This window comes from Artemia franciscana, chromosome 17, assembly GCF_032884065.1.
Source record: "Artemia franciscana chromosome 17, ASM3288406v1, whole genome shotgun sequence".
NCBI lineage: Eukaryota > Metazoa > Arthropoda > Branchiopoda > Anostraca > Artemiidae > Artemia > Artemia franciscana.
In genome coordinates this window covers 9,354,665-9,375,262 of record NC_088879.1, presented here as the reverse complement: position 1 = coordinate 9,375,262, position 20,598 = coordinate 9,354,665, and the positions used below count along the sequence as shown (strand labels likewise).

General features: G+C 32.7%; 1 protein-coding gene across 1 annotated transcript in view; it reads left to right on the top strand.

The window, feature by feature from the left end:
* LOC136037801 (N-fatty-acyl-amino acid synthase/hydrolase PM20D1.2-like) overlaps positions 1-20,598 on the top strand; it is a 55,550-nt gene that overhangs the window by 30,101 nt on the left and 4,851 nt on the right. The window contains exons 4-8 of the mRNA XM_065720634.1: positions 272-358; positions 6,144-6,280; positions 7,654-7,849; positions 11,921-12,061; positions 17,648-17,885. Of these exons, the coding sequence (XP_065576706.1) occupies positions 272-358; positions 6,144-6,280; positions 7,654-7,849; positions 11,921-12,061; positions 17,648-17,885 (799 nt within the window). The remainder of the gene's footprint in view (positions 1-271; positions 359-6,143; positions 6,281-7,653; positions 7,850-11,920; positions 12,062-17,647; positions 17,886-20,598) is intronic.

Genomic DNA, 20,598 nt, shown 5'->3' with positions numbered 1-20,598 from the left:
GGATAGGCATCTTGTACACTGTGTTTATATATAGCAGACAAAACGTTATGCGGTGCTTGACAGTTTTATTGATTTTTTTTTTTAATTTTATTTGATCGGATCAAAAAGTGCCTTAGATCCTAATATACTTGTTTACAGTTTTAATATTAACTTGTTGCCTGGTTACTTCAAAACTTTTTCAAAGAGGAAATAAGATTGAATTCTGTAAGTGTATTTGTATCTATGTCTTTTTGCAAGTCTTTCTAATCCCATCCAACCTGAATATTTGCAGGGGATATTGGAGGCCCTTGAATATCTTCTACGGGAAGGGTTTGAGCCACAGAGAACATTTTACATTGCCTTTGGCCACGATGAAGAGGTAGGCTTGTATACTTTTGTTTTGTTTAAATTATTAATACTAGGCTATGATAGTCATCGAAGCAATGCCTATATAACGAGCGAAATTTTGCCATTAGCATGTTTTTAGTTAGAGGATTTGCTTGGATTGATTTTTTAATTAAATTAAAGTTTCCATCAAGCCGTGGCTAATTGGAGAAAATGTCAAGACAGATACTGAGTGAGAGGCAAAGCTGGCATAAGCATTTTTCAGAATTTAAATTTGATGTCATTTCGGTTGTTGATAGACAGTCTGTCATCCATCCGTCCTAGGGGAGAACTGAGATAGATCCTATGAGAGAAATTCAGAGATGGCTAAGGCGTGTTCTGCAGATGAAAGATCACAGATTACCAAAGATTGTCCTTTTCGGCAAACCGTCTAGGACTAAACGGAACGCAGCTCGTCCGCGGTTGGGAGGATGTCATAAGGACAAATTTAAATGAAATAGGAACTTCCTGAGAGGGTGTAAAGAGGGAGGCTTTGAATAGATTGGGATTGAAGAGGAGCGTGCTTAACTGTTTTGGCATAAGGCGGCTTGGTGCTGCAGTGAGTTGTTAGTAGTAGTAGTAGATTAGGAAAAATGAACATTATTCATTCTGAATATTAATTTGTGAAAAATGCTAAATTTTGAAATGTTTGCAAATAGAGCTGGATAATCTTTTCCTTCCCGCTAATAAGTTTCTAAGTCTATTTCAAGTGATGCACCTAGCTAAATTCATTCACTGGTTAAACCATTGATAAGCTTCAACTTCATTAATTAACTATGTATCTATAGCAACAAAAAATACGAGATTAGATATGCCCCCCCCCCGTAGTGGGCCCTATGGCACAAGAAATGGGGAAAGAGGAATAAAACTAAATGAACATTAAAAAAGCAAAAAACAGCAAGTGCTAATTACCATCGTAAATCAGCTCAGGTCAGGCGACACGGGACTCCTCACACCTGACGAAAAAAAAAATCAAAACAAAACGAAAGGTTACAATCGCCCGTACAGCCAATAAGAATAAAATATATGACACACCACTTTCAAATATTATATTTGAAACACCACCCGATTTATTAAATAAATATTGAATTCTTATGTATTAGTTCGAAACTTCCTAAATATTTTAAAGATTTTGAGCTATTTAATTAACTGAGCTGGAAGATAACAGCTGATTGAATCGTGCTTGGCATATTGGGTTTTAGATTGGTGGCCCAACCATGCTAGCGCTGCTCACCTATCTTTAAATTTCTATTTGCTAACGCCTTATGAGCTCTATATGGTTTCTTTTGTTTCTCTATTTAGAAAACTCACTTCTTCTGATAATAATTTGTTTACTATTTTTTTTGCTCTAAATTTATGTCAAATTTTAAGTGATTTAGTTTTCTAAGTTATTATAGCAAACTTTTCACAATTTTGAAAATCATAATAATGATCAAACAGTAAAGAGTGACCCTATGCCATACTCTGTAGATTCACTTCATATGATAATGTAAGTTGGTCGTAGCTCTATATACTTACTTACTTACTTTTGGTGGGGACCAGAAAAAGAACTGCCCTGCCCGGCACCATCGGATTTTACAATTACTTTGTTGACCCTAGCTTCTTCGGCCATCTTCTGCCAGTGCTTGTCCCATCTCCGACCATGCCTCCGGAAGCCCCCCGTTGCTCAAGTTCTTCTTTGAATTTTTGCCAAAGATTTTTCTTCTGTCCTCCCGGCTGTCGTCTCCAGAAGGGTGTTGGCTCAGAAATTTATATGGATCAATTTTGCAAGTTATAAAAGCTTAATTTGAACTACCCTGGCAGTCACAATAGTAATTGTTATAAATATGCCCATTTTAGCAGTACCAGTACCGTTCCAGTTCCACCGCACTAGTACCGCTAGAGCAGCAGTTGGCTACTGCTCTATATACTCTAAATATATAGGAAATTTTATGTGCACAAATTTTTAGGTTATTATGGCACAATTTTAACTATCTTGTCGGTAAGAAATAGTGATCACATAGTAAAGAGTAGGTCTTAGACACACCGTGTAGATTCATTCCTTGAGATAATGAGTTTAGCTGCTACTTTTGATGCTTCAAATTTTTAGAAAGTTTTCTTTCTAAAAATTTTCTTTCTAAAAAAATTTCTTTCTAAAAAGCTTTACGGGTTACTATAGTACAGTTTTTACGATCTTGTTTGTCTCAATTGTAATCAGAATGTAAAGAGTAAGGTTTTTGCATATCAAACAGTTCGTGGTAACGAACTAAGGAGCGACCCGGCTCAATAGTAACTGAATCTCAAAAAGATAGAATTTTGATACCAATATATAAGTCAAAAGAATTAGATTTTTATGATGATTTTAGATATATGAGTTTCATCAAGTTTAGTCTTACCCATCAAAATTAACGAGCCTGAGAAAATTTGCCTTACTTTCGAAAAATGGGGGAACACCCCTAAAAGTCATAGAATCATAATAAAGGTCATACCATCAAATGCCGCATATCAGAAAACCCTACTGTAGTAGTTTCAAGCTCCTATCTGCAAAAATATTGAATTTTATATTTTATTTGCCAGAAGAAAGATCACGGATACGTGTTTATCTGGGTTTTTTTTTTTTCAGGGGTGATCGTATCGATCCAGTGGTCCTAAAATGTCACGAGAGGGCTCATTCTAACGGAAATCAAAAGTTCTAGTGGATTTTTTAAGTGACCAAAAAAATTGGAGGGCAACTAGGCCCCCTGCCACGCTAATTTTTTCCTAAAGTCACTGGCTTAAAATTTTGAGATAACCATTTTGTTCAGCATAGTTGAAAAATCTAATAACTATGTCTTTGAGGATGACTAACTCCCCCACAGCCCCGGGGAAGGCTACAAGTTATGACCTTTGCCCATTGTTTACTTATAGTATTAGTTATTAGGAAGCATAGTGACATTTTTGAGGGGTATTTTTCTGGGGGGGGGGAGAGGGTTACCTGAGAGGATCTTTCGATGGTGGAATTTTTCATGAAGGAAGAGAATTTCCATTATCTAAAAAAACAATGAGAATTTAAATTTAAAAAAAAAACAAATTTTTTCAACTGAAAGTAAGGAGCAACATTAAAACTTAAAACGAACAGAAATTATTACGTATATGAGAGGGTTCGTCCCCTCCTGAATAACTCGCTCCTTACCCTAAACTATTTTTGGTAATTTCAAAAGAGCTGTTTATTCTAATTAAACGGCCATTGTGATCTAGGGTCAGTCTTAAAGAATTGGAACAAAATTCGAACTTCAGTTTAAAAAGCGAGGCATTGACGAGGGAGTGAACCCTCTCATATACGTAATAAAAATGTAAGAATATAGAAGTTAGTTCCTTAAGTTAATTTGTAAGTTACGTATATTATTACTAATAAAAACGTTCATAAATAAAACTAAAAGTTCTAGTGGCCTTTTTAAGTAACCAAAAAATTGGAGGGCAACTAGGTCCTCTTTCCTCCCGTTTTTTCTCCAAATCGTCCGATCAAAACTTTGAGAAAGCCATTTAGGCAATAAAAAAATAAAATTAATATGTAATTTTGTTAAATTATTCGTTTACGGTTAGCCAAAATCATAACTTTCATTAATTAAAAACGTTCAGAAATTAAATAAAAAAAACAAGCTTTTTCAGTTGAAAGCAAGGAGTAACATTAAAACTTAAAACGAACAGAAATCATTGCCTATATGATGGAGTTTGTCCCCTCCTCGATACCTTGCTTTTTATGCTAAATTATTTTTAATAATTTCAAAAGAGCTATTTATTAAATAAACGGCCTTTGAGATTCAGGGGTCATTCTTAAAGAACTGGAACAAAATTCAAACTTTAGCGTAAAGAGCGATGTATTGACGAGGAGGTGAACATATGAAGAGGTTCTTCCCCTCGTCCATACCTCGCTCTTTACGGTAAAGTTCGCATTTGTAAAATAATGGCCGATAAAAGCAATAATTTATTTGTGCTGATTTCTGGCCAATCTTAGTATTTAATTGTACCTTAAGCAGTTTCATAATTATGATTTTTATGTGATAATAAACCACGTGTACGTGTATGTGTTCGGCTTGTGGTTGTCATTAAATAATAAAAAAACACTTTCCCAATTGAAAGTAAGGAATAACATTAAAACTTCAAATGGACATAAATTATTACGTATATCTTTGAAAGATCTTTTCTTCCATTCTTTTCAGTCATTTGACTATGCCTTACAAAAGTAGTTCCGCGAATATAGCTAATTTAAGTTACGTGGAAGAATCTTTCCATGGAGAAATTTCTCATGGGGGAAGGGAATTTTCCATGGAGGGGAGCTGGATTTCCGGACATTAAAAAAAAATAATTAGAAACTAAATACAAAGAAAAAACAAATTTTCAACTGAAAGTAAGAAGCAACATGAAAACTTAAAAATAAACAGAAAATACCACGTTTATGAGATGGGTTGCCTCTTTTCAGAAGCTCACTTTTACGCTAAAGTTCCTTTTTTAAGTTTTAAAAGACCCTATTATTTTAATTAAATAGCCTTTGTGATTTAGGAGTCCTTCTTAAACAACCTAAAACAAATTAATATGCAAACTTTGTTTTAATTATTCATGTACGGTTAGCCAAATTCAAAACCTTTATTAATTCAAAAACGTTCAGCCCCTTTCAGGACAGCCCCTTTAATATACGGAATAAATTAGAAAATTATAGTAGAAAAATAAATAATTCTTATTCCGTATATGAAAGCGGCTGTCCCCTCCTCAACGCCCCGCTCTTTACGCTAAAGTTTTTTATTGTTTTATAAAGTTGAGTTTTGAGAAAGAATCAAACTTCAGCGTCAAGAGCGGGGCGTTGAGGAGGGGACAGCCCCTTTCATATACGGAATAATTTCTGTTCGTTTTAAGTTTTAATGTCGTTCCTTAATGTCAAATTTAGCTAATTCGTTTTGCTCATTTGTATTCACGGTTCGACACGACCATACTGACGAAAATATCATTATACTCTAAAAATTCTATTATCTTAGAATTAAAAAAAAAGTCTTAAAAAAAATCGTGGTATTTGGATGTCAGTAGAGCCTAAGATGTGTTCTTTAGGCGAAAAAGTTTGCATTTTAATTCCTTTACAACTTTAAGCTTTTAAAGAATAATTTTAGCTGATGTAACATTTGGTGGCAAGGGCGTATCCAGGATTTTGTTTGGGGGGAAGGGTTCAAAAAAACTTTAAAAAACGCAATAATTTTTGTTTATCTGCATCAAGGTTACTTTCTTACGAGCGGGACAAAATTCCTAGGTGGGAGGGTCAACCCCTGATCCCCCTTCGATACGGCTTTGTCTAATAGGAAGTCTCTGAGAATGAAAATCTTGAGGTCGCTCCAAAATGGGGAACTGGTGCCAGTTGTAACACAAGGATGAAGTTATTTTGTATTCTACGGGCTGGTATTAGTTTGGAATTTAACAAGGATTATAAACTTTCAAGCCAACTGATTTTTAAAGTTGGAGGATCAAAATCTGGCGGAAATCTGCTAGGGGGGGATTTTGCTTGGCGGAAGGGGGGGATCCATGTTTTCTGTTCATAAGAATCAGTAAATGGCCACAGCATAAGGGAACTAGTTGAAAGCAAGATCTTTTACAAGATATATAGAATCTATTAAAAATTAATTAGTCAGTTAATATTATCAATTAATTATTTCATCAATCAATCAATTAACTAATTAATTTCTTAATTAATCTATCAAATAACCAATAAATAATTATCAATATTCACTTAATCAATTGTTTGTTCAATATTGAGCAATAAATGGTTTCATCTGTTTTAGCTTACTGGTCAGCAAGGAGCTCATGTTATTGGTCAGACACTGTTGCAACGAAACGTTGACCTTGACTTTGTTTTGGACGAAGGATTTTATTATCTCAAAGACCTTGTAACTGGTGTTACCTCGTATCCTGTTGCTATGTAAGTACTTTTGAAGCGTTGTATTATCAGTAGTTTTCCTGGAAATTAAATTAGCGCTTTTCGTAGAATAAACATATTATCAAAATTCTAATTGGGGAAACCTGTATGGGACACACTAATTTGCTTTTATTAATTATATTTGATAGTATAAACCATATGTGGCACTTATAAGAGGCTGGCACTAGTGTGGAAAAGAAAAATCTCCATGCCATATAGCGTTTGGTGGTCTTTTGGTGGTACTTTAAACTGTAGGGAAAAATCAAAGAAGGCAAAAGAATAGATTAAATTGCAACTTATAAAGAAACTTTAGCTTTAATTCTATAAAATTAGAGAAGAATTATGTCAGTTATTCTATTTTTTTGAAATTCTCTTCTTTTTCCGTGAAGTTTCAGACGCTATATTATTTATGGCGATAGACGTTTTCAATTTCTATCTTTCCATGATAGATTGGCCAACTCTTATCAGTTTTCATTCTCTTCGGGCCAATTACAACCGCAGAAGAACTCAAAAACTCCTGAAATCTCGCTATTTCATTTTCAAATTTATCTTCTTTTGATTTATCTTCTATAGTTTTCTTTAATTAAAATTATCCGGATTTTTAACCACCATATTTAGCTTTTCAAAACTTAATTTTTCTTATTTCTATTTAGGATAAATTTTAGGAGTACTCCCTCAAATAAACTTAAAAGAGTTGTTTATTCTAATTGACTTTTGCTGTGAAAAATATCAATTGGTATCAGAATCTGCAAATTTTAAGCTTTTGAATCTATAGAATCTATAAAAATTGCATTTCAAAATTATCTATTTTCTGTGTGGGATGAAAAGTAATAGACTGAATATTCAAAAAGAATGTATTTAGCAATATTTAACTCGCCCACCGAAGACGAGGTTTTGTACATTTTTGATGGTAGGGAACAGGGATTTTAAGAATCAAGAGAAGGATATGACAACAGACAGCCCAATGGGTTTCGTTGATGGTTAATAAATCGTATATTTAACTCATAATATGAACTAATATAGCAATACCATTTTTAATAGTCACCTTTAACCTTATATAGTAGTTATCGTAACCATTATAGTATCCAATATAGTAATAATCTTTGTCATTTTTTGTGTCTGTTGGATTAGTTGGAGTCCATTTTTTTCTGATTTGTGTTACAATCTTTTTAACCTCTTTTTTCTCTGTCTGTATTAAAGCTTAAATAACTAACATGTCTTTTCTCTCCTTTACAGGCCAGGAAGCCATTTTAGGGATTATTATCAGTATATATATGATGATTTAATCATTATGAATAAGTCTTTTCTTACACTGTACTGATACTGATAACTTTATCTGTCTGTTGTTGAATTATAAAAATTATTTTTAATTCTAGGATCGGAATTTCAGAAAAAGGATGGCTTGAACTTGAACTATCCACAGCTATGCCCCCGGGACACTCCAGTATCCCCCCGCTTGAATCAGCCTTGGGGGTATTAGCAAAAGGTGTTGCAAACTTGGAAGCAAATAGACATCCGTCCATGTTTGGAAAAGGGCCAGAATATGACATGTTTTCATCTATAGCTCCCTATGTAAGGCTGCACCTTTTTATTTGTTTGACCATTAGCAGTGATTGTAGATAACGTTTCATCTTATTGGAGGGGGGGGAGAAGCATTTTTTTTTGTGGGGTTGCATTCTTATGTAAGGCTGCACTCTTATCGTTTGATTGGCTACTACTAATACTCGTGAATATCGTTTTAGTTTTCTGAGGGGGGGGGGGGGGGGGGGTGCATGAGTTTGTTATTAAAATTTTATTTTAATAAATTCTTTTTGTTTGTTTCAACCACTGTAGGGTGGTCATGACCTTCCCCCCTTCTGCATTTGGGATCGCCACCATTGTACCGCCATCTTTTTCTTTTGTTTATATTTAATCTAACTCTTAATGCATAGTTAGATGTTTCTATACCACTGAAAGGAAGGTAAGGAATCCTTCACCTTTTATGGGGCTAAAAATAAATCATGAGAAAAAAATAAATATTTGGATTTTGAGCTACAATCAAAAAATATGTCGAGTCTTTGCAAAATATGTAAATCTCTAAATGATCTTAAGCGCGGACTACTCAAAAAGAAATAGGAAATTATTTATGAAAGTGAATAAAATCAAATAAAAAGGTAAATAACAAAATAAAGAAAAAATGACAGTAAAGCAGGATATAGTACATAGAAAATATTTCGTAATATATTAACTATATAATTTATTCTATTTGACTTGATTGTTGAAATAAGGTATTCGAATTTATTGTGAAAAAAAAAAAAAAAAAAAAAAAACAAGGACAGCCGATGCAGGGAAGATGTAAAAATTCGAATAGCCAAGGTCGAGAATCTTTTTTTCTTTGTCAGTAAAAGTTTTGAGGAATAGGAAGATAAGTGAACCAAGATTAAAATATTGAAGGCTAGATTGATGACAATAGTCAAGTGTAGCTCTGAAATGCGGGCACTTTGGAAAACGCAGGATGATTTGTTACAAGTTCCTCCTAGTTACAACCTCCTCAACTGTTTAACCTCCTTGTTACAACCTCCATAACTGCCATAATTTTTAGTTTATTTTGGGCCTATATTTTACCCATGTTTCTGAACATGGATGAATGATTCCAAATCCCAAAAGATAATTCTATTTTGCGATCCTTCTAGATCATAATGAAAAGTAATGGAAAGGATTTTGTTTTCTTCTGACTTTTCAATGAAATACAAGCTTAAAAAGAAATATGAATGTTATAAAATTTCTCCCTCCTCCCTTTAGTGGCTCCCTGGAAGCATTCAAACCTGAGCCTATTTCTCAAAAATTCATTTAACCAGGCTAAAATACTTCTTGTCCAAGAGATCAAGTGAAGTCAATCAGCTAATGCAGTATTGGATGACCAATTCGGCAATTTTCTTCCAAAAACCTGTGCTATTTGATCCTGAACTGTTAAAAAGAGAAGAAAATATTCTGTGCTTTCCTTTTGTCCTTTTCTTTTACTTCCTTTTGTCCCCAAAAAAAAGAGATGGGAAGAGGTTGTAAGGAGGGATTTAAAGGAAATTAGAAATTCTTGGTAGGAGTAAAGAGCGAAGCTTTGAATAGCTTGATGAGGTGGAGATGTGCTATATTTTTGGCCTGGTGCTTGGTGCTGAGGCTTGGTGCTGTAGCCTACTGAGCGATTAATATTAGTAACAGTATTAATCATTTGTTTTTATTTTTGTTCAGCAGAAACAGGTAACAATAAATCTTAGGCAATTTGCATTACAATAAATACAGAACGGATTACAATGTTAGCTCCTTTGAAACATTACAAGTAACTTAGGGAGTACATTTGGTAGAATCTGCCATTCTAGGCTGAAATTAATTAACTAGATTTTTATAAAAAAAATTGCATATTTAATAATATACATTTTATATTTTATCTTATATTAAATTAGTGTAAATTTATGTAACAATATTTAATTTATTTGAATTTAATATTTACGAAATTTCAATAATTAAAATTTTTAATGTTTAAATAATTAATACAAATAAATAAAGATCGCTTGTGATAAGTGAGTCCTAGAACCCTCACATAATCAGAAACTCTAAAAATAGGTTTAAATGTACAAAATTGTCGTGACTATATAAGACAATTTGACTTTCTCCCGAAGGCCATATGATCAATAATTTTGCACTTCCTTTCTATAACTTGTCTCCTCATTCGCAGGATTAAAAAATTATACAGGAGTTTTTTTTGCCAATCTTATAGAATAATTTTCTGTAACTGGGTTTTTATAGTTGTTTAACAACCCACAACAAAACACAGCAACAAAATTGTTGTAACCAGGTCAGATAATTTGACTTCCTGCACAAGGTCTTATAATAATCTTTTGTCAAATATCTTTCGTTTTAATTGTTTCGTCATTGCAATACCGTTTTAACTAGATTACACTGGAGTTTTGTTTGTTTTCTATTAATATTATAGAATAATTCGTTGGATTAAATTTTATTGTCGTGTCTGGAAACAAACACAACAACAAAATTTTTGCAACTAGATCATGCAATTTTATTTTATGCCCAAGGTTTTATTTTCGATAATTTTTAAATTATTTTTCTTTGATTATCTCGTTATTGCAAATAAATCATACAAAATTATATAGGAATTTCATTTATTTCTTTTTTATTGATTTTATAAAATAATTTTTTTCATTAAATTTTATTTTTGTAAGCAACAATAGAACAAAATAACAACAATTATCAAAGCTGTCGTGGCCAGGTCAGACAATATGAATTTCTGCTAAGCGTCTTGTTTCTGAAAGCTTTAGAACTCTGTTCTTTCTCGTGCAATGCAGTGCTAAAAAGATTATAAAAGATTTTAAATTGTCTCCTTTTTATTTATCTTGAATAATTTATAAAATAAATTGTTGTGACTGACAACAAAACAACTAAGAAAAAAAAACAACAAAGTTGGTGTGACCGGATTAAATGATTCAACTTTCGGCCAAATGAAATGAATTTCGATATCCTTTTATTTTTAATTAGTCCTGTAGAATTGTGTTCTGTAATTAAATTTTATAAGTTTGTAGAGAATAGAAAGCCTGATATACTGACAAATGTTTTTCCATCCAACCTGATCTATAGCGTTCTACAAAATTATCTTGCTTTATTTGTTCCGTCTAGCAGACTAAGTTTTTGTAATTAATTCATAGTCATGCAAGTTCCTGACACTAATTTATCTCGATACTGATTCTCATTCTATTAAAAGCTGGAAAATTTGATTTTGTTTTTAATTAGATTAGTTAGCAAACGTTTTAGGTTAAACTTTTTTTTAGCTAAATTTTGATTTTAGCTAAATTAAACTTTCCAGCTAAAATTTTAGATTAGTTAGCTAAAATTCGATTAATTAACTACAATTCAAAATTTTAGCTTAAAACTGAGCATAACATGCGTTATTCTTGTCCATATGCATTATTTGAAGCTGTTGGTTGAAGTTAAGAAAAAAATCTCTTAAAAATGTCAAATCAAACGCATATACAAAATAGTTGTCAACGCCACAACAGCGTTGCCAACGTGGTACTCTTGTAACATTGTTGTTGCAATTTAGAGGTCCTAGTACAATGTGGTACATTCGGACATTTCATGGTGCAATCCCACATTTCATATAACTTTGGATACAATTGGGTACATTCTCAAGTCACCTCTTACAGATTTCAGCAAAACAGGGATTTTCGTCGATTTGACACAAAAAAATCTTTGAGAGTTACAAACTATTCATCACACAAAAAAACAGCGCCAAAATCGGCTTCTGAGAAAGTAGGAAGATGAGAAAGTAGAGGTTTATGGTTATAAACCTCTTTCTTTTGAAAAAAGAAAGATCGCTTGTCTTTCCGTGTATTCTATTAGTTTGTGAAATGGAAACTGGCGTATAATGCCTTAATTTTGCTATAAAGTATGTTTGGTACAATTCGGCCAGGAATCCGGTGCAATTTATCTCAAAGCGTTGGCAATGCTGCACTATAATGTATGTAACAATATATTTGCGAATATATTGTCACTTACAACGGGTGCCTATGAAAATTGCAAAAATTGATTTTTAATCATTCAAATTTATTAATTAATTTCAATAAAATGCAACTTTAATAGAGTTGATTCTTATTTTAGGCTGACCCTTTCTACCGCTATTTGTTCGCGAACCTGTGGCTGTTTCAGCCACTTTTTGTGCGTGTGCTTAGTCAAAAGCCAGTTACGGATTCGTTCCACAGGACAGCAACGGCCATCACAATTTTCCAAAGTGGCTATAAGGTACGCATGGCATCTGTGTGATGCTATCACCCAGTGATGGCATCTGTGGGGATGGTATATGTGTTTTGTGGCTGAACAGTTTATTCTTTTATCCCCCTCTCCGTAATTCCCCCTCTTCCTCCTCTCATGACCTCTCCATGCCTCTCATCTTCTCTCTTTACCGAGCTTTATAATAAGAAGTGATTATGTATAATCTTATGCTAAGCTTGTAAGTTATGTAAATTTATGTTAGGGCTTACCTTATACTGGTAGTGTTCAGAAGATGCTATAAGCCAAAATCCAATGCAAAAGTCAGTGACATACCCAATGTTGTTATTCGAAAGCTAATATGGAGAATGTGGTGCCCCTTCTGTAATCTATAAGAATATATTTTATAATAAATAAATAATAGTAAAAATTATAAATAAATTATAAATTTAGCCACTTGACTGTGTACCAGCTCTTCCTTAGTGTTAATTTTGGTGTTATTTGCCATTATGTGCCAACTGTTATTGAAAAACAGTTACAAAATATCTGAAACCAACAAAATTACTGAACTTTTGTCCATATGCTAAGGCTATATAGTCTACAGAAATAAGAGATGGGGAGGGATTGGAAAATAGATAGATTGTAAGCTACTCAGATAATAAAATGTTTATAACAATTTTATTATTATTATTTATCAATATTTATTGTTTATTGCTTTATTTCGTTTATTAAAAGTTTGTAAATGTTCATAATGGCCATGGATGAAATTGGCGGGGATCTAGAAGATATAGCTAGACGGTATAATAGTAAAATATTGTACTGGTATGTTGATAAATTCAAAGGGAGTAGGCAATCCGGACTTGTCCCAGCTAAAGATAGGAACGAGTCACAATTAGTGACAAAGAAAGAGTTAAAGAGAGATTAACACATTTTGAGAATGTGCTAAGCCGAGATAGACTTGCAGGAAAACATATAGAGGAAAATGAAAAAGTTTGTGATACCTTAGATGTGAAGGAAAATTTGCTTTGTGAGGAAGAATTAGCGACAGTAATAAAAAGATTAAAAAATAATAAGGCTTCGGGTGCTGATGGTAAGGTAAATAAATTTCTTAAATATGGTGCCTCTGAGGTTAAAAGTAGATTATAAATATTTTTTTTTAAAGGGGAACACACCTAGTGAGTTTAGGAAAACCTTAATTAAACCACTTTATAGGAAAGGTGACAATAGTGAGTGTGGTAATTATCGGGGCATTAGTCTGGTCTCTCTAGGTAGCAAACTACTTAGTAATATATGATACTTTTTACACTGAGAGATGCTGTAGACAAAGTTTAAGAAAAGGACACTACAGTTTTAGAAAAGGTAGAGGATGTGTCGACCAAATTTTCATTCTTAAGTTAATAATTAAGAAGTGCCTGAGTTGTCAAACACATTTGATCCTCAGTTTTATAGATTATGAGCAAGCGTTCGATTCTGTTGATAGAAGATATTTAGCAAAGGTCTTATCCTTATATCGGATATCAGACAATACATTAAAGTGATTAGTGTTATGTACGAAAATAACACTGCTGCGGTTAAGGTAGGAAATGATGTTTGTAGCTGGTTCTGTGGTAAATCAGGAGTTAAACAGGGCTGCGTTCTATCCCCCTTTGTATGGATCATTTTGATGGACTTCGTCTTAAGGAGCACAGGAAAGGAAATGGGAGACCACGGAATCAAATGGGGAGGGAAAACTCTCCTGGACTTAGATTATGCTGATGATTTAAGCATCCTTGATGAAAGTGTGAGCAAGATGAATGAACTTTTAGAGGTTTTAAGTTCAGGGCTCTGGCATAGGTTTGAAAATTAATGCTAGGAAGACTAAGCCACTAAGGCTAGGAATAGGTGAAGATGAAAAGGTGAAGTCGAAGTTCAACATTTTATAAAAGCTCCAAGCGATCAAATAGCTATAAATAACGACATTAGGGTTTATATAGATGTTAGCAAAAAACCTGATACTGCATCAGCTTCTGTTGAAAAATAAAGGTTCGGCGTTATATTTTTATAATGATAAAAGACAATCCAAGCCTAAAGTTAAAGGTCCAATAACAAAAAAAAAACGTAAGTTTACGAAAGCACTAATTCTAATTTAAGGTCATTTAAAACGTTTAAGGGGCTGATTAGTGAAATAAATGATCAATATATGTGGTTAGAAAGTGAGAATCGCAACAGCTAAAGAAAAAGGCATGGAACAAACGACAGCAGGAGTCACACTGAATTGTACACGAAATTTTTAACGATTATCTCTGTTTGGAAACTGGAAAAGATCTATTTATTATCTATAACGTCTTTGGAAATTACATGAGAAGATGTATGAATCTAAGCTGGTAAGCAAAAGGCGTGACAAAAAAATTTTCTGAGGTAAAGAAGAACAAAAATGGACAATGAAATCTACGGTTGGAAAGCAAAGAACAGCGATGGATGCACAAAAACGATCAAAATAGGTCAGGACTCTGTGGTGACGTCATGACATCAAGAAAAGGCTTTAAGAAATAATTCGTATTTTTCACAGGGTGGCTATATCGAACCTGTGGTGACGTCATGACATCAAGAAAAGGCTTTAAGAAATAATTCTTATTTTTCACAGGGTGGCTGTATCGAACCTGTGGTGACGTCATGACATCAAGAAAAGGCTTTAAGAAATAATTCGTATTTTTCACAGGGTGGCTGTATCGAACCTGTGGTGACGTCATGACATCAAGAAAAGGCTTAAATTGTCTGTGGTTAGAAGACACACGACAACGAGAATCCACATATAGAAGCCTGCCGTGTGACAAGGCCCAGTGGCGAAACCACCGGACTCCCGGCACTATAAATATATTTCCATTATAGTCATATTAATAGAAATTGAAAAATGTCACAGTGTGCTCATAGGGCCTTTAGGTCTCTCATATATGTTGACTTTAATTGTATAGTTTCCATCAAGATCCTATCTTTTCGGAGTGAACTTAATTCTCTATCTCTAAAACTAAAAAAACATTCAAACTCTTATAGCTGTTAACATAAGATTATAACATTGTTAAGGTTATTAAATTTTGTATATTTAGAATCAGCATGAATAACAGATTTTTTGCTGCATATGCTGTAATCGACACTTTTTAAATTTTCGGTTTCCTTTGACATGGCCTACTCGTTACTTATTGTGTAGTACTAGGAGCTATTTGACCTAAAGCTTTCTTAAATCTGAAGGAAGGCTACTACACCCTCTTTTGACTCCTGTATTTCATATTTATGCTCAGTATTTGTAAAACAATGCTTCAACATAGGTATTCGTTCTTTTAGAAAAAGTACCTGTCGAATGTTTACTAGGAGGATGAGGGTTGAAAAAAAATTACAGGGTTATCATTTTCACGGTTTTAGAGGCAGATTTATCGAACAGATCTGTTGTATAGGGACGCCAGTAGAAGGGTATTGGCGCTCCCTGGGAAACAAAAAGACAATAAACATTGTACATAAAATGGAAATAGAAAATGCTATCATTTAATTTCTGACTCGGGGGTAGTTCTCCCACGATTGTTTCCATGTTGTTACGCTTCTGGGTGTTTTTTTTCTTATGTATAATCTATATATATAAAAATAAGTTGTCTGTGTGTGGATCTGTGGATGGATCAGGTGACGTCATGTTTGTTCGCATATGACGTCTGAATTATTTCACACTAATACAAAAGAAGAAAAAAACTAAAAAAGGTAAAAACTACAAAAAAAACTAAAAAGAAAAAAAAACTAAAAAAGCTAAAAAACTAAAAAAAACTAAAAAAAGGTAAAAATCTAATAACTAAAAAAAAACTGAAAAAAATAAAAAAAGGCAAAAACTACAAAAAAAATAAAAACTAATAAAAAAACTAAAAAAGCTAAAAAACTAAAAAAACTAAAAAAAAAACTAAAAAAAGGTAAAAAACTAAAAAAAACTAAAAACTAAAAAAGAAAAAAACTAAAAAAAAGGAAAAAACTGAAAAATAAAAGAGAAAAAGAAAACTAAAAAAATATGAATAAATATATATAAAAATAAGTTGTTTGTGGGTTATGTCTGTCTGTCTGTCTGTCGAGTGACGTCGTGTTTGTCCGCATATGACGTCTGAATTATTTCACACTAATACAAAAGAAGAAAAAAACTAAAAAAGGTAAAAACTACAAAAAAAACTAAAAAGAAAAAAAACTAAAAAAGCTAAAAAACTAAAAAAAAACTAAAAAAAGGTAAAAAACTAAAAACTAAAAAAACTGAAAAAACTAAAAAAAGGCAAAACTAAAAAAAAACTAAAATCTAATAAAAAAACTAAAAAAGCTAAAAAACTAAAAAAACTAAAAAAACTAAAAAAAGGTAAAAAACAAAAAAAAACTAAAAACTAAAAAAGAAAAAACTAAAAAAAAGGAAAAAACTGAAAAATAAGAGAAAAAGAAAACTAAAAAAATATTAATAAATATAAAAAATATAAATATAAATATAATATAAATTAGCAATCAACAAAGCACCGAGACACAAATGACGACCGGGACACAGGGAGTATAAATGACGACCAGGACATAAGTAAAAAAAAAAAACTAAAAAAACTAAAAAAATGGTAAAAACTACAAAAAAACTAAAAACTAATAAAAAAACTAAAAAATCTAAAAATCTAAATAAACTAAAAAAGAAAAAAAAGAAAAAAGGAAAAAAATAAAGGAGAAAAACAAAACTAAAAAACGAATGTATATACAGACCGGGACACCGGGATACAAATGACGACCGGGACACAGGGAATATAAATGACGACCGGGACACAGGGACATAACTACAAAGGGGACGCCGGGGTGCACAGGGGGATATATAAATGACGATGGCGACTCAGGGAATGGTCGATTAGCAATCACCATCAACAAAGCTCAAGAGCAATCATTAGAATCATGAGGTATAGATCTGAATACGGATTGTTTTCCCATGGACCATTATATGTTGCATGTTCAAGAGTCGGTAAACCTGACAATCTTTTTATATGCACAGACAATGGGACAGCAAAGAATGTTGTATATTCGCAAGTTTTACGTAGTTAAAAACACATATATATATATATATATATATATATATATATAAAAAACATATATATATATATATATATATATATATATATATATATATATATATATCTATATTCACAGGTGGGACATAGGGACACAACTACAATGGCGCGTAACTAATATGGCGCGTAACGACTTACGCGCGCGGGGGGGCTTGGGGGGGGCGCGAAGCGCCCCCACCAACTAGGTGTTGGGGTGGCGCGAAGCGCCACCCCAACAGCTAGTATATATATATATATATATATATATATATATATATATATATAAATATATGTATATATATTATATTTTCATACGTAACTTCCTTTTGATGGTTCCATTTTTATTGCACAAGAATTCTTGTATAGTTTGATAGCTTATAGTTTGGCTTATATTGGTTGTACACGCACACTCACACGCACCAACTAGATTTTGTATATAGATATCTCACAGCAGGAAAGTATTGAATTATTATTTTTCAGATAGCCAGCTCGTTGAACTTATTTTCGTTTTAATGGAACCCCTTTATTATCGTTATTATTATGGTTTTAGAACAATGTTATTCCTGGTTCTGCGAAAGCAATTGTGAACCACAGAGTTCACCCAGCTCAGACGCTAGAGGATGTTTTAGCTCATGACAAGAAAGCAATTGGGGATGAACGGGTTGAAATTCGAGTTAGAAAATATATTCCGCCCATGCCTATTTCACCATATGGAGAAGAAGAAGAAATTTATAGACTTATTGGCGATACAGCACTTCAGATATGTCCAGATTGTGCAGTAGCCCCGGGTAAGACAGTTATTCGGAATTTTGTTAACAATAAACTTAACAAGGGCTTGGAACAAACATATATTTATTTATGTGTTTGGTTCAATACGAAACCCACACAAGCTAAGATTCACAAAGTAATAAACAAAAGAAAAAAAGACGTTGACAAACAAATTTTTGAATCAGCATTTAAAATCAAAATCGCACAAGAAAAACAAAAAAAAAACAATATCGCTTTGCCCCTTACTCAGGAACATACAACTAGTAAACGAATAAAAGTTAGAAGAATTGCTGTTGCAAACTATTTGTCGCCATCTACGTAAATTGAAGTCATTATTTTCCAAAACAAATAAATGCTCATGTACCTAGAACAATGAACATTTAATCTGATCGTTTAAATGGGTTAATCTGAAACTTGAATATACATCTAAATATTGAAAAAAGAACAGGAATCAAATTTTTCCTTCTACATAAATTAAGATAATTATTTTTTTAATAACAAATAAATACGCAAAGTACCTAGGCCAGTGAAAATTAAATTTAATTATTTGAATGGGTTAAGCTGAAACCTACATATATTTTAAAATATTAAAAAAAAGGAATCAAATTTCACCATCTACATAAATTAAGATAATTATTTTGTTAATAACAAATAAATACTCAAAGTACCTAGCCCAGTGGAAATTAGACTTGATGATTTGAATGAGTTAAGCTGAAACGTAAATATATTTTAAATATTAAAAAAAAAACAGGAATCAAATTTCACCATCTACATAAATTAAGATAATTATTTTGTTAATAAAAAGTAAATACTCAAAGTACCTAGGCCAGTGAAAATTAAACCTGATTATTTGAATGGATCAAGCTGAAACGTACATATATTTTTAAATATTAAAAAAAAAGGAATCAGGTTTCATCATCTACATAATTATCAACATCTACCTTTACATCAATATCACCATCCATATAAATTTTGATACTTATTTTGAAAAACGAATAAATGTTTAAAGTACCTAGGACAGTGAAAAGTAAATCCGATTGTTTGAAACGGTTAAGTTGAAACGTACGTATATATTAAAATATGGAGAAAAACCAGGTATACAATTTCACCATCTACATAAATATCACCATCTAGATCTCCATTAATATCACCATCTACATTAATTGAGATAATTCTTTTCTAAAAAAAATAAATGTTAATAGTACCTAGGACAGTGAGTATTAAATCTAAGTTGAAGTGTATACATATCTTAAAATATTAAGAAAAATCGGGAACTCACTTTTTAGTGAAAAGTCCTACTTATTCAGTTTGTGATAGTAGCAGAGGCCAAATCAAAAAACTTAAATGTTTGTTAAAAATCAATAGAACATAAGTTATAAATACTTGATACTACACAACTTAAGGCTAACACCTTTGAAGGACCAGTTACCTTTTGGAATCAATAGATCGTTAATTTTTGAATTTCTATGGACGAAAAGCGTTTTCAAATTTAATGGATTTGTTTTGCTTCTTCATTTTCATGATTCATCGTGAGAGCACGAACGATTATGTAATACTGACCGAAATGTTCCACCACTTTGTCAGTTTTGGGTCTTCAGTGCTCAGGATATAAATATTAAACAGTAGCGAAAATTCCTATACTCTCCATCAAAGATTTTTGGGGCACGTCAGCTGCTCGCCTTTCTTCGTGACTCCACCTTCGCGCCCGCGCAATGACAGTTTTTTTGTGCAATAAGATGGGATTGTGGTACACCTATTGCTCTGACGTATTAGTAGCTTCCCTTTCCGCGCGCTGTAATCTGCCCCATTTCTGAACCAAATTTTCGCTACTCTTTAATATTCATACTGTTTTAATCCCCGAGTGGGTTCCAAGTCGGGGCAGTACTAAAATTTACAAATTCTCAAACTGTGGATAGCAGATTGTGGGGCTTAGGAAAATCAATAAGTTAATTTAGATGGCATGATAGTATCTGTTGTCGTATACACAGACCACCTATAAAATTACTTGCTGCTCAGAAGATCAATCCTCGAGGATGGTCAGTACAGTAGTTTAGATGGTATGATAGTTATTTTATGTTTATATGGCGGAAAAATATATTTATTCGTTGACAAGCTACCTCCACTCCTCCCTGCAAGTTTTAAAACATAAAGTCATATGGGGGAGCGGTGCAATTTTTGAGGACGCAACTCATTATTTTGTCGTTTACCTCTAACTATTTAAATTATGAGGCTCCATAATTGGCACAGGTAACAAATAAAAATGCCAATTTACAAAAAAATAATATCTAAACCTTGAGATCCCTCAAGACTTAAATGTATGGAAGAAAAGTGGATTGTTACCTGATTAGATCCTATTTAACAGCTGACAATTCAACAACTACTTACACAGGGAGGTACAATCGTAAGAGTCTGTCTAAATTAAATGTCTTCAGGAAAACTGGTTGACAGATAGCAGTCTATATTAGCCTAAAATTAAACCACATTAAACTTGAAAAAGCTTCACAGATTTGATTATATGCGTTTTGTTGTTATACGTTCTTATGATTTGGACAATTCTTTTTTTTTTTTTGGGGGGGGGGGGTCAAACTCTGAGCCTCTTCCCCAGAATACACGGCCTTGTCTGTCTCCCAATTTTCTGTCATTCCAGGCTTCAACTAATAGGAAACTCTCTTCATCCAACCATTTCTGAGAGTTTTTAGAAGATTCTTTATCTTTCCTGATATCTTTCACGTT